At 43.4% G+C, this 15,658-nt stretch overlaps 1 protein-coding gene across 3 annotated transcripts in view; it reads right to left on the bottom strand.

Annotated features, from left to right (window-relative positions):
* Positions 1–3,640: 3,640 nt before the first annotated feature.
* LOC146856386 (retinol dehydrogenase 16-like) overlaps positions 3,641–15,658 on the bottom strand; it is a 141,259-nt gene continuing 129,241 nt past the window's right edge. For 2 of the 3 annotated variants that reach the window (XM_085654509.1, XM_085654508.1), the window contains exon 5: positions 3,643–13,288. In XM_085654509.1, the coding sequence (XP_085510635.1) occupies positions 13,077–13,288 (212 nt within the window). In that variant the 3' untranslated portion in view covers positions 3,643–13,076. Of the gene's footprint in view, positions 13,289–15,658 lie in introns of all 3 variants that reach the window. The other variant, XM_085654510.1, reaches the window with a different exon arrangement.

Below are 15,658 nucleotides of genomic sequence, written 5' to 3' on the forward strand. Positions count from 1 at the left end.
TATGGCTTTTGGGTGGGCTCTGTGTATATCTTGGTTAGGACACATAGCGGAGCAGATGAGGTCTAGGCTGTCCTGATCTGTACACACACCCCAAACTATTACGACATATTAACATCAGGAGGATCAAATCTCAGTTTCTAGCCAGGCAACAGGAGGACAGGGAGGGTGTGGAAATTGTGAAGCCTACGGTGAGAGCCTACATCACACTTAGTCCTTGCCCACAGACGCACCCTTACCTGTGTCTTGTCAATAACGTACATCATTGTTTCCTGTTAACCAGCTTCAGACTGAATCGTATCCATTGGCTACTAGACTTTCCAAAGGGCTATTTGAAACACAGGGACTCCGGGCATTTCCGTGTGACAATTGTTCTGATCTTTTTCACTCTTTTTTGTGAGTTTTTTGTCCCACTGCGCAAAAAATACATTCTTCCACTTTTAAGCCCGTGCCATTTTGTCCAAGCAAGGCCAGCATTATTATACTTGCAGATGCACTCTTCACCCATGGTTTGTCTCAACTCAAGAGAAAAAAGTCTCCTCTGTAGGTGAATTTGTACCTTCCCTGATGAAATGCACAATTTTTTTTTTTATTGATGAATTTTATACATGCCTATATTTATAGTCTTTGTTTTTAATAATGATCCACATATCTATTTTATCCTTTATTTAAATATGGTTTTAGGGAAATATATATGTGTAAATTGTATACGTTGTGTACGTATTGTGATATATTGTCTTGCTCAAATAATTGTTCTTCTTTGTATTTATTTTGTGCTTTTATCAGCCAAATAAAGAATTTTTTGACTGACTGACTTATATAAAATGTTTATAGTCCACAAACGTCTGTCCAAAAATCACAATCTGTATTTCCAAGTTGATTTTAATTATTCAGCCTGTTGATCACTTCTTTCTTCTATCCACAAAGCCAAAATATGTTTCGCCGTTAAAGGGGATTACCCCACGACTTCCTCAGAGATAATTTGTTTTAGAGAAAATGATCTTGGTTGTAAAATTACTGCTCTCTATATTACCAATTGCACTCTTAATGTAGTGACATTGGTGTCAAAAATATACATCGTCTGATGTCCCTATCCGTGACATCTGTGTGGAAACCCATGCACAGTATACATTTGTAGGACCGGGGGTCACCAGGCCCTAAGGGGGTAACGTGACTCGAGCAGGTAGGCACCCGAAGGCTTAAGTGTAAAGCGACCATACAACACACACATCCCCTGAAGCAGGAAGCGCACGCAATAACTGACACCACACAGTAGGTTCAATGAAAATTAATCAGGTTTATCTAAATCACGTTAGATTCAAAAGCAGTTCATTATGACTCATTGGGCAGTACCTGAATACATTGAACGTCAGGTTCAAAAGCATTTCATTATGTCTCAACTGGCAATACATGAATACATTAAACGTCAGGTTCAAAAGCATTTCATTATGGTTCAACTGGCAATACCTGAATACATTAACCCTGGTATGGGAGCAAGACGCGACACCTGGTGATCCTGGGGAGCGTCAAACACATTGATTAAACATAGCGCTGCGTGTAGCAACTAAACAGCGTTTAAAATCAGGCCTAGGAACATAACGCTGCACATAGCAATTGAATAATGCTTTAGATCAGACCTAGGACCATAGCGCTGCACATAGCCAATTTCCAGCGCGTTAAAACATGGCCTAGCGACATTGGCACATTCAACGGGGCTTTCAGGGAGCGTAGCGCCTCAAATAGGCCCTCCAGCAGAGTGGTGTTTCCGTATATCACGAGCGCTTCAGGACTGGCGCCTCAGCCTAGCGACTAACTACTCCAGAGGGCCCCAAAGTACTTTCCGGGAGCCCTTCAGAGGGCGAGAGGTGCTGGGGCAAGGGTTCTGGGCCAGCGTTTCACGCCTCATCGGCCAATTGGTAAGTTAGTGGGCCCTGCAGGGGTAAGGGACACGAGCCAGCGTTTCGCGCCTCATCGGCATCAGTGGGGGCCCACTCGACTCTCACCCGGGCCTCCCCCGGGGGGAAGGGTACGTCCAAGGCCTCGGCACGGCCGTCCGCCCGCCTCCCCAGGGGGTTACCTGGTTTCTTACTCCCTTGGTGTGGCAGGCCCTCCGGCGCTCCCGGCGATGTCCGGGTCGATGGCCGAGGGCGCGGGGCTCCCGGTCGGGCCAGACGTGGCCGGGGAGCTCCGCGTGAACGACGCTGCTCCGGGGGAATTCCTTCCTTGATTCAGGGGCCCGCGCCCGCAGCCGCCAAAGGCAGTGCAGCCTGCGGGGGCGCGGCCCAGGGGGACGAGTTGCTGAGCGGCGTCGCGTAGTCCGCCCCCGTCACGTGAGGGTGGAGGGCAGCTTCACGGCCTCCCAAGGCCTTTCCCGAACTCCGGCTGCAGGCGGCAGGCTGCGACGCCAGCGGCTGGGCCCCGGGCTTCTCTGCGGGCCCCGGTGACGACGGAGGCAGGCTTCTTGGCCCTGGGCCGCAGCGGTGAGTGCACCTCCAGTCCCCGCAACAGGGGGGGTTAGAAATTAAGGGGGGATGACAGTGGGCTCAGCGCCCAGTATAGGACTGACTCGGGGGATCCCAGGCAAGGTCGGGGTGCGCAGGGGTCTCGGCGCTAGTACCTGGTCGATCCCCCAGCAGTCCAGCAGTAATTCTCAGCTTTAAGTTTCAGCATTCAGTTTCAGCAGTTGCTTTCAGCAGTAAGCTTCAGCAATAGGTTTCAGCAGTAAGCTTCAGCAATAGGTTTCAGCAGTAAGCTTCAGCAATAGGTGTCAGCAGTCTTAATGGCGCAGATGGCTCTGGCGCCCTTAGGGGTTCTGTTCCTTGAGGGGGGGGGTTGAGTTGGTGACTAGTTCCCTCCTAGTCAAGCTTGGCAGATGGCCCCTGGGTTCCCCTACCGCTGGGCTAGATCAGTGGGCTAGTACAGGATACCTCACTCACTTAAAAGGCAGCACCTAAGCCCTGTCACTTTCAGAGGCATAAGTCCCTGACTAGGCCCTACCGCCTAAAACTCCTGCGTGGGTTCCCCAGGTCTGCGTTACTCCAACTGCCTAGAAAAAGTTCCCTCCCTCTGATAAGTAGCCCTAGGTCAGGTGACCACTCTCTGCAGCAGGACGGTGGCTCTATCGGATTGAGTTGCAGCATTAAGATCTTCACATTTGCTTCAGTCTCTCAAAATGACATGGCCAGTAAGTTCTATGCCACCCAGTTTTGGCTTGGAAAGAAAGGTCTGTTGTGCATCCTGAATGTGGTAGAATGTAGGTGAATTGTGCCCAGCTATGGTTAAGCCTGAGCCAATCCGAAGAGCCCTGAGAACTGCCTGCAACTGTGGGGATCACTGGTAAAACTGCTGCTGTCCGTGTTTTTTTTCTGCCTGTCATAGACCGAAGGAGATCCTCTATAAAAGAAAATGTTGTCTCAGGATTCACTGCCACTCACAACGGTCTGAAAAAAACACTTGAAGAGCAGGCTAATATCCTAAAAATAATAAGTTTCATGGCACTAGACTCCAAAATTGTCTAATTTTATCTACTTTTTGCTTTTTCCAAGATGCTACATTCCAAGGACAAGCGGGTCATGTAATATACATTTACTATTTGCATTTATAGATCACAGTATATGTATTTTGATTTACAAAAATGACAGCTCGTGAAGGATGAATGAAATATTTTTTAATCTTTTATTTTTGAGTTTATCTAAAAAACGCAGCAGAGTACATATTGCGATCAAAAGTTACATTTGCAGTAAGATTGACAAAAATGAGACAGATACATACATTTCAAACCAGGGATGAATAGTTCAAAGGTTCACAAAAGTGATAATGCTAAATTGAGGGTCCATTTGCTCACATATCTTTCATCAAGACATATTATGTTCAAACTATATTCATGGGTCCCTAGATATCTACTACCCTCATCTTATCTACCCATCCCCCTTCTCCAATACCTCCTAGCCATTAATCCCAATGTGTTCATTACCCGCTCTTGGATTGTCCCCACTATTGGAGCTCGCATGAGACAGTTTCACGGAGGGAGCCACATATGTCCTTGGCTGCAATGGAGGAGGCAGTGTCTTACTATATATCTCCCTCCAGTCATTACAGCAATCCAGGTTTCCAATCCTTACTAGTGGGAACCGGTCCCTCACCCTATCTGAGAGAAAGTTTGACAGGTCACGGGTCATCGTTTTTCATCAGAAAATTGATATTTAGACTGTAGAAAAATTGATTCACAATGTCATTTGGATTGTGCCTTATGATTAATCAAATGCAAATAAGTATTTTAGTCAATTATGAGAGGTTGTGAGTAGTTTTGATGGGTTTTATTTTCTAATTAAAGTTTAGAATTCCCTGATTCTTCACTCAGTAGTCAAATATCAATCAGGTTACAGAATTGATTATAGAAAGATAAATTTAGCGCAGAACATTCTATAATGTGCATACAGTGCATTCTATAAAGGAAAGTATCCCTAGTTTAAGAAATGGGGATCAATGATGTCAGTGAGAACTCATGAAGAGTTACAAAATAAAGGCAAGAGTGAGATTAATATGAAGCTACATCAATAACTAATAATTGCAGAATGTTTCATAAAGAGAAACAAAGCATAGAGAAAATAAGCCTTGGCAAAGCCAATTAGTCAAAGCATAAAGTTTGGATTTTTAATAAAAGTCCAATGGAACACACTCTGCATCTAATCTTCCCTTGCCTGTATCAGTTCTGCTCTCCATCAAAGTCTGCCCTCTCCTCCTCTACAGATCGCTCTGAAAATCAAAAACTAGAAACACGTTTATAAATCTGTAAAGCTGTTGCTAAAATTATGTTGCACGATCTTCGTTTCCTCCAATGAAATCCAGCATTCTCCAAAATTCTCCAAAAGGCACATTTCCCCCCTCTCTGCTTTCTACACGCCATCCATCAGGCACTGTTCTCACTGCAAATTTGAATCTCATTTAAAATGAGTTATCTCCTAACCTTCTGTTAAAGAAACATGTTATTTTAACCAACCACAATACATTAGCTGTAAGAGAACTTATTATTTAAGCAGGAATGATTAAAACATAATATGGTAATACATTTCGCAATACATGTGCTTTCCTGTTCTCTAAGGCAAGTAAATGAATGGGGCTCTGTTTTTGACACATTTTACCAGCAATTATTAGGATAAGGCTCCGAGGTTACATGCTGTAAACTATGCCAGGCGTCTCTATTTCTCGAGAGAGGCACATTCCTCTTTTATCTGGAAGGTCAAATTGGAGCTCTCTGAGCAAGCTAAACCATTAGCTGTTTTTTGTTTTCTACACTTTAAAATGTTGTGTTAATTCAATCCAAACTTTATGATACTACTGCACATATGTTTAATAAAAATTGTAATGTAAAACCACATTCTACAGTGAAGACAAAATCTAACCTAGCCACGTTAAGGTCAAACTATAAATTAATTGTGCAAAGGGAAAGCTTCTGGTTAAAGGCTTGTGAATATCAAAGCCTCATGTTTTCATTTCAGCACTAAATGTCTGTGTGTCACGTTTTGAAATGCATTTTATGTTTGAAGCCCAAGGCAGATTTGTCATTAGTAGTGCTTAATTCTAAGGAAATTATCACACTCAACCTTCCCTCTGAGGATTTTTATATAGATAGATAGATAGATAGATAGATAGATAGATAGATAGATAGATAGATAGATAGATAGATAGATAGATAGATAGAGAGAGATTTAGAGATTTATTTTCTCTGACCTAGTTTGTTGCTACCCATCTGTCATCTGTGGTGTGTGTAGACCTGATAATCTAATAGTAGACCTAATTTCTATTGAGTGGGTAAAAGAACCCTACTAAAACTACTATGATCAGTATCACCGTTATTACAAAATTTTAGCACATAATAATTTTACATCTATTTCAAAGGCAACACAAATTTTGCCTGTAATCAGATCATATATAGCCAAGTTCAAATGTTCAGTGCAGAGTTTTTACGTAGCTTCTTAGAACGGTTAGTTTTTAGCTGTTCAGACTTCCAAATAGAAATTCCTTAAACTTATTCAGTCTTCCTCTAAAAATGCTGGGCTACATGCATCAAAATGTAAATTGCGCATATCTAATTGCAAATTCCTGAGAATCGCAATTAGGTGATCGCAATTTACAATGCATGAAACTCAAAGAGTTTCAGATTGCGATTCCTAGGGGGTTGCAAATCACTCTACCTCGTTAATATTAATGTGGTAGATCGTGATTTTCAACCCCCTAGGATTCGCAAAAGTCAGGGGGATGGAGGCCTGCTGAGGTCAGCAGACTACCATGTCCATTATTGCTTTTAAATAAAGCAATTTTTTTTTGTAAAGCAGCCCGTTTTCCTTAATTGGAAAACGATATGCTTAACAAAAAGTAAAATGAAAAGTTTTCTTTTCATTTTTTAAGACCATTCACAAAGGGGAAGGGGTCGCTTGGGGACCCCTTCCCATTTGCGAATGGGTTACCAACTACTCGAAGAAGGTGGTAATTGGCGAATGTTTTGCGACCACATTCACGGTCACAAAACATTCATGCATACTGTTTGGATTCGGTATTTGGAAGTGACGCCCTAAACACGCCCCTTCCACATACAAAAATCGCAAACCCATTTTGCGATTCAGTAACAGGTTACCGAATCACAAATTGGGGTTTGCTGCATCTGGAAAGCATTTTTTTGCGTTTGGAAACGAGCCGATTCTGCGAATCGGCCCATTTGTGAAGGCAAAAATGCTTGATGCATGTGTCCTGTTATCCCTAACTATTCTTGTAATTTTTTTCTCGGGCCTAGTTTGATCTTCTGGAAAATAAGTAACTAAAATAATAAAGGTCTAACGGACAGTTCTTTTTCATTGATCAATTATTGTTTTCTTTTCGGCTTTTGATAGTTTTCAGTTATTGGTTTCAGCTTTTCTCAGCCTTTTTTGTCTCAAGCTTGAAATTAGGGTGGCTCAGACCTTTCAAATCTTGTATCACACAGTTCATCCAATGTGACGTTCAGTGCTTTGTCCACGCAATATGACCACTCAGGTGCTGAATACCTCCAATAGGTCACCCTCGATCTCTTTGATCTCCTTGGATTCGGCCCTTTGCCTTTTTTTCACTTTGTTCCAGTTCAGATGTTTTAGGTATAGGCGCAAGTGTTCCTTCAAGAGAACACTGCAGGCTTCTCCTTTGCGCTCTTGGCCAGTTTCTCTCACTCCCACTCGTGGTCCTACAGCAGTAGTCCCTTCACCGGGATCTGGACCCAACTCATTCAACACAACTGCATCAGTTTCATTTGAGTCAGCTTAAGCTTCTTCTTCTCTCAAACCCCCCTCGGGTTGCTCTAGTGCTGCTTCAGACTCAGTGTGTTCCCCTACAACTTGACTGACCCTCTCCTATGGCCTTTCAACCACTGCTGCCATCTCTACTGGAAGAGGAGCTGCTTCATCAAGGAGACACAGGACCCTATGAGTGTGGGAGGCATGGACCCAGTTCGTAAGGCCACCACACTTCACAGCAGTGATTGTGACCAGGATCGCTTGGAACGGACCATGCCAGATGGGCTCAAGGAAGTTCTTCCTCACATGATTTTTAACAATGATCTACTCTCCGATGTTGAGGTCGTGACATTGCTCCTGATAGGGTGGTGCTTTTGCAGCTTCAACCTGGTGAGAAACTGTACACACCACATCAGCCAATCCTGTGCCGCAATCGCCTATCTTCTCATCTGGAATTTTCACAAGTGCTTTTACAGGTACAGCATCAAGCCACTTCAGTGATGTTGGGACACAGACTTTTGCTAAGCGAGACTCTATGGTGTCCTTGTTTTGCTTAATTATACTTGAAACTTCAGGTGGATAGCTACAGTGCAATCCTTGTTCAAACAGTAGCTCGGCACACATCAACTTTGGGACCTCATTGATACAGTTGGTCATTTGATCTGATTTAAGAGAAACTGGCAATCTATACCTGGGCATTGATTTTAGCAACAATACATTTGCTACATTTGCTTGGTTGCAATTTTTTCTGCTTGTGTAGGCTTTCACCAATCTCGTGAAGATGCACAAGATGACTAGGACGTATCTCAGGTCATTGTAATCAGGCATTTCGAAGATGTTCTTTTACATTCTATTGAAGAGACCTTATGATCTCCCTATGTGACTCATTGTAACGTGTGTTCTTTTCCCTGCATTAATTTTTTGACATTTCACATCTTGATGACACTCTTCTTGTGCAAGCGTTCTAAGCTGCGATTTGTACCTAATTTGTCTAAAGAGATATGTCATTAAACCCTCTCTAATTGTGCGTGTTCATGTGTTTATCGTGTCATTGGAAACGACAAACTATCTGGCAATACTGGTCTCCCATCAGCTGACATTTGGGTGTTATTTGTGTTTATCTCAAAATCTGTTCTGATCCAAACTTGCTGTTCTGCCTCTGAAACTCTTCTTGTACCTCTTTTAACTCTTCCTAAGTGTAAGTTATTGATATCAACATTGAATAGACTGTGTCCATCTCAGAGTCACCCGTAGCAATTCTCTTAAATGTGTAGGTTAGCAGGACACAATATTGTGCAACTGAATTAGCATTTTTCTTTCCCATGACAATAGTCAGTCCCATTTCAGCAGTTAGACTGCAGGCTATGATAAGGGCAATCAATTTTGTATCTTGTGCTGAGGTAACTTCTTGAAGCCATGAAGCATTGACATAATTTATAGTGCACACGGCATATGCTGCTCCTAATGTGCCATTGTTACCTCTTAAACATGGGCCATCTACAAAATGGACATGGTCGGGCTCAATCCGGGGTTCATCCTAAGTGTCTAACCGTAGCTTCATGCAAAGATCCATGACACCTAGACATTCATGTCACAAGCATTTTCCTTTACTGGCAATAGACTCAATACATTTGAAATTAGACACCTGTTGATCACAACATTTTTCAGTAGCAACTCCACAAAGTAAGGGAGACCATTTCAGTTACTCGACATTCCATCCTTATGTTCTCACTCTTTTTGTGACTTACATCAGCCACGGCTACTAATTTAAGGCAGCTGGGCATTTCTTTGACAGTAGTGTCAAGGGCTGTTGGAAAAAAATGCCACAGACTTTTGAACATCTTCATGCTTTTGAAAAGACACTGGGAGAGTGCAGCCTTCCCTCTCACTGCAAATTAGTGTATATTCTTTTAAATAGGCTGGCATCCCTAGTGCTGGGGCATGAAACACTTTCTCTTTCGACTCTAGGAGCACCTTTGTGCAATCGTTGTCCCATGAAAGCTGATTAGAGATATCCTTGTGTGTTAGCCTGAGTAAAGGCTTAGCCACTAGGGAAAGGTTTGGTATCCATTGTCTGCAGTAGCCAACCATTCCCAAAAGCATTCTGACTTCTCTGAGCTCGAAGTGGATTCATCTGGTGAATTGCTTCCACTCTGTCTGGTGACACCTTTCTAGCTCTTTTTTCAATTATTTGTCCCAGATTTTGCACTTCCTGTTTTTACAGTACTCCTGACTATTCTCATGTAATGGCACTGTGATATAAACATGGCAAAAATCAATCACAGTAAGCCATTCTTCAGTACATGGAATTTGAAAAGGTATGTTGGCTGGATTCGGTACCATAGGACAACATGGGACAATTATGCTGCTCTCCTGCACTATTCTGTATATCTCACTGGGTTTCTGTAAACCCATAATCAGAGAGTTACATAGACTTACAATCAATTCGTTGAAAAATGCAGTGCTCAGTTTATCTTCAATTACGGGTATAATTCCTGCAACTGTCTCATGTTATATTGTATGATGGTGTTCTTGGAAACACTTCATCTGGTTTTAACATGACTCGGACTGGTTCTGCTCTTTTTATTAATCTGAGATCTTTCTCTGTAAACTCCCATATGCCTGGGTTCACTGTTTCTTTCAAATCAGAAGGTAGTTTTTCAATTTCCATTACTGAAAACAATCCTACAGCTGTCTCTTGTTGGATAATTTTAAGCTGTACATCCTCATCAGGAGTCTGATATTCAACATCATATGGTGTACAGTAAATTGTGCAGTTTACTTGCAACACAGATGTCTTTCTAGCAAGCTTACATGACTTGAGTCACAAACAACAAATTGGTAACTTTCTTCAAACAAACCTATTTTAAATGCAACCTTCTCTAAAACTAGATTTTCAATTTGTTTTAAACTCCTACAACTTGGATCTTCTTTCCTAAGTCAGGTTGTTCTGGAACTTCAACTGTTCTCACAATGGATCTGGTAATATCAGAAATGTTGGGGCTAAAACTGTCATTTTCAAATACAACAAACTGTTGAAATGGGTTCTGATTTTGGTTCTGAAAAGAATTCAAATTTGCCTTGGACAACTGATTTAAATTAGATTTAGGGGTTCCCTTTTTTGTGGGGCCATCTGGGCTTGGAGAACATGTATTATTGGGACCTGCTTTTTAATTGACATTTGCTTTTGCTGAACTGGCACATTTTTCATCTGCATTTCTTCTTGTATTTGCACATTTCCATTTACTGCATCAGGTTTAAGTCTACACTTCCTCTTCCAATGCTCAAATCTGTTACAAAGATGGCACAAGGTAATTTTCTTCAGCGGTGCGACATCCATACCTGAACTTGGACCAACGGAACTTCCTCTACCTCTATTCTGTGAAATATCAAATCCTCCTTGAGCGCCTTGTACTCCTGCTTGTGGAACCACCCTTTGTATCTCACCTTCATTGCCTGCAAAAGGCTTATTCTGAAATCATCTCTGAGCAGCCTTCCTCTGAACAATCCTAACTCCTTACACTACTTCTGCTTCATTTCTTATCCACCACTACAGTACCCTTCTTCCTTCAGGATCCCATTTATAAACTTTCTCTGCCAACAGACCACACTTTGCTGTATGTGCACACTAATCTGACCTGAGATCATTAATCCCAGTAACAAACTGAGGCACAAGAATCTCATGTCACTGGCATTGTAACTCCTGAAACAGTGTTTCACAAAATTCATGAACTGATTTTTCTATTTCTTGTGAGGTCCCTTTAATCTTTACCCAATCAAGATCTTTTGGTGGCACCCAGCCCTTCAGTAATCACTGCTTCATGTTTCTCCATAACTACAGAGGATGGTGCATTAATGCAAAAATCTCTTGTTGTCTCCCAGCCTGGCCATTTCACAACACCTTCACATTCAGGCCTCAATTCAATTGGCATTGCAGTGTCAAAGAACATTTTTTAATTAATCCACAACACCTTTGAAATGTTCAACAAATCCATCAACGTGTTAGGTATCACTGTACAGGTTTATCTCTCAATTTTGGAAATTTGCCCACAAACACTGAAAACTGACCTAGGTTCCATGGTGCATGGTGCATGAACATGTTGTCCTTCCACTATTTTTCTCAAGGGCTAAGCTGAAGCTTCTCCCTCATCTTGTGTATTATTTTCCTCAACTAGGTCTGGTGGTTTGTTTTGCTTTTCATGTTTCCTAACCCCCTTGTTTCCTAATTTCTTAAACCATTCCATTTACAAATCTGTAATGGTAGTGGCATTCCTGAAAAATGATTTGTCTGAATTGCTTCATCATCTATATGTACCCTGAAACTTTTCTGTAATGGAAAACTTCCTGAAACATCAATTTCATATTTTTTGTCCGAATCAGTCAGTCTATCATGTGTAGTTACTCCACATATAAAAATTTCCTTACTCAGGGAATTCATTAGTTTTCCTGATATTTGTTCAAATTTCCAAGATTTAAACATTTCTTCAAGTTCAATTTGTATCTTTGAAACATTAAGTGGTCTCTCTTTTTCGGGTTCTGGGTTCGCTTGTTCCACCATGCTCTCTATCTTTTTATTTCCTGATGTTTCCTCAAACCATGGTAAAAAAAATCCCAACTTCAAATAAATGTGTTTCTCCCTGGGCTATGGTGCTGTAAAGACAATCCATCCACCATTTTTCAATGCTTGAACTGTCTGGGGCAGTTTACGTTCTATAATCTGTTAATTCTGAGATGTTGGAATAAACCCTGATGTAATTACTCCTTCTACAGCTCTTTGAGATGCTTAAGTTTCAACCATATTAATTAGAACAGTCACATGTGTCTAGGCACTCTTTGTGCAGCTACAGTTTGCAGCATTTGTACTGAATTAGTGACAAATGGTGCAGTAACACCTGGAGGTATCACTGTCAGCATCGAGTCAAGAGGTGGTTGAGCAATCTGAAATGTCTGTAAAGTACTCTCAATCTGCACTTCTCTTGGTTCAACATAAGCAGTAGCCACTGTAATACTTGCTGGTACACTATTATCAGTATTTGTAGTGGGGACCACATAAGGTGGTAGACACTAAGTTAACAATGCATTCAATGTTTAATTCCCTAAATCACTATTGGTTTGAGGCTTTTTGTCATCCTTAATTTCCTTCTCCTGTATCTGATCCTTTTTCTGCTCCTTTGGTCTCTCAATAGTAACAGCTTTGTATGATCTGGTTCCCTCAACTAGAACATTCCTCCATCTCTGGAGTGCTTCATCCCAATGAGCATTTGCAAAACTACCCTCTTATCTGCTAGACTCATTCAGGCATTTCGGTCTTTCCTTGCCTCTTGCTGTCTTTTCCCACACACTCAAGGTTTTAATTTGTGTGGCTCTAGATGGTGACTTTATTTCGCATAACATTTTCCATAATGTGACAATAATTTGCAATTCAAAAGTACGATATTTTGGAATACTCAAAGGACCATCTTTCTCAGTTATCTTGCACCATTGGCAAATCCACAAACATGCACCATTGGCAAATCCACAAACATAAATGTAGTCCCAAATTTGTTAACATAAAATGTGCAGGTCACCGACCCAAATCAAACTTGTCGCATTACCTCAAAAAAAATTCTTAGTGCCTTTAAGAGATTTTGGCTCTGTGTAGCAAGCAGAACACACAGAGATCTTTATTTTACTCTTACCTTGTTTCTGTCCAACTTGTAAGGGGAATACATATAAAATTAGCATTCGATCATTTGCTGGAGTGGAAGGTAACTGGTTGTTAATGCCTGGGAGATAATGGACAAGCAAGGCTGCAATCAGCCCATTAGATGTGACTACTCATTTGCCAGGCCTGGGGCATGAGCGGGTTGCCAAGTAGTCCATGATGATAGTTGGAAAGTATGATAAGGGTATATAGAAAAACTTGCAGTCCCATCCGGGGGAGTAGCGGCTTCGTGGGTAGACAGCAGTGACAGCGTGCTGTAGTGAGTCCACCACAAGGTGCAAGCTAGGGCTGCCTGTGGTCGACAGGTCCACAAGATTTTGGACGTCTAAGGAAAGAATATTGAACATGAGCAAACAGTACATTTACATATGGCAACTCTTGCAGTACAGCACTGGCTCTGCTCTTGGATCACCCAACTCTGCTCCTCTCCTTCAGCACTAACACCTTTATTCCCTCTTGTGGTACTACCTCTGCTATTAATTATGACTATTCTATTTTAACTTATTACACCAAGGCGTTCATTATGAGTGACCTGGAGGTGTGATAAATAGCCCCAACTCCAGGTTTTTGCCCCGTTAGTGAGGGCTAACATGCATATATATATGTTAGCTGCATCAAAATCAGCATATTTCTTTTAATTGCCATTCATTTCCCCCCAGTGAAACCCCTCTCAGGCGTGCGAGATCCCCCTCCTCCCTGGCCATACCATGCACCCTCCCTCTTCAATTCATTCAAGTGACCACAGTTTATGTTGCATAAAGGCTGCCGTTTATTTCACAAAAATGTATCATACATTTAGCAACTTACCGGTTGGTCATTCAAGACCCATGTCTGGCTGTTACATATCACACTTATCAGTCAAAACATTATCCCAACGGTTTTAGATCTATTTCCGACTGACAGCACTGGCCATGGGCGATGGCCCCTTTTGCAGGTGTCTCGGATTCAGTGGATGATAGGATTCCCTTGATACCAACCTTGTGGGCAGCCGACAGACCCAGCCGGGGCTGAAAGTGCTGTTCCACCTCACTGTACCTTTGTTGACCACTTGCCCGCTCTCCCACATCCCTGCTGTTACGCATCCCAAGGACAATGTCTGAGCAGCTCATCTATTCTGGCTTTCATTGTATGCTGTCACCCACTCCCCCTTGTCCCTGCCGTGAGGCATTCTAAGGACACTGTTTGAGCAGCTCTTCTACCTAGGTTACTCTTCCCTCTGAGACTCTTTCTGTGCTGCCTCCGCCTCGCCCCTCTACACTGTCCTTATGGCTATGACGACCGTATTCTCTCGGTGTGGGTTCCGAGCTGCTGAGGCGATAGTCAATTGCAGTCAGGAGGGGCCCTGCCCTCTTTTGACCTCCTTGGTCTCCCTGCTCTCTTTCCTCCATTGGGTGGTTTGCGATTTCAAACGATGCATCCAATTACCATGCGTCTTATTTTGTGTGCTTTACCAGCCGTGCTCCTGGAGATCCTGCCGCCGGTATGGGTTTCCTGCAGGCCGCTATCTAGTGCAGCTTTGCCTCCTCGGGCTGCATCACAACTGACCAAAGGAAATTGCGATGGTGATCACCCCTTTAAGTATTCAATCAATCAGGGGTTTTTAAACCGCGCTACTCACCCATGAGGGTCTCAAGGCACTGGGGGTGTTGGGGGGGGGGGGTGCAACTCCGTGTCAGCCAAAAAGTCAGGTCTTGAGGCTCTTCCTGAAGGTGTGCAGGGTAGGGGAGCGTCTGATGGTGACTGGGAGCTCGTCCCTGGCTTTGGCTGCAACGTAGGAGAAGGCTCTTCCTCCGGCTCTTGTTCTGCGGATGCGCGGGGTCGCTGCCAGAGCGGCGTTGGCAGAGCGGAGGGTTCTTTTGGGTGCGTGGAAGGAGATTCTTTCATTGAGGTATTTGGATCCGATGTTGTGGAAGGATTTGTAGGCGTGTGTGAGTAGCTTGAAAATTACTCTCTTCTGGACAGGGAGCCAGTGGAGGTCTCGCAGGTGTTGGGTCATGTGCTCATGTCGTTGGGTTCCGAGGAATAGTCTGGCTGCGGTGTTCTGGAGGGTCTGGAGTTTGTGTAGCAGGGATTTGTTGATTCCCACGTAGAGGGCGTTTCTGTAGTCCAGTCTACTAGTAATGAGTGTGTGGGTGACGGTCTTTCTGGATTCAGGGGGGATCCACTTAAAGGTCTTGCGGAGGACGCGGAGGGAGTTGAAACAGGTGGAGGACACGGAGTTGATCTGGCGAGTCATGGTGAGGGAGGAGTCTAGAATGATGCCGAGGTTCCGGGCATGGTCCAATGGGGTGGGTGGGTTTCGAAGAGCAGGGGGCCACCAGGAGCTGTGCCAAGCAGTGGGGGAGGGTCCAAGGACATGGACCTCTGTCTTCTCCAAGTTCAGTTTTAGGCAGCTGTTGCTCATCCAGTCTGCAACGTCTTTCATTCCTTCCTAGAAGCTGAGTCTGGTGTCTTCGGGGTTCTTCGTGAGGGAGAGGATGAGCTGGGTGTCGTCGGCACAGGATACTATGCTGAGCCCATGCTGTCTAACAATGGCAGCGAGGGGGGCCATGTAGATACTGAAGAGCATGGGGCTGAGTGATGAGCCTTGGGGTACTCCACAGTTGATCTCTGTGGGTTCGGAGAGGAAGGGTGGGAGTCTGATCCTTTGGGTTCTGCCGGTGAGAAAGGAGCGGATCCAGTTGAGGGAAGATCC

This window comes from Triturus cristatus, chromosome 4_1, assembly GCF_964204655.1.
Source record: "Triturus cristatus chromosome 4_1, aTriCri1.1, whole genome shotgun sequence".
Lineage (NCBI taxonomy): Eukaryota > Metazoa > Chordata > Amphibia > Caudata > Salamandridae > Triturus > Triturus cristatus.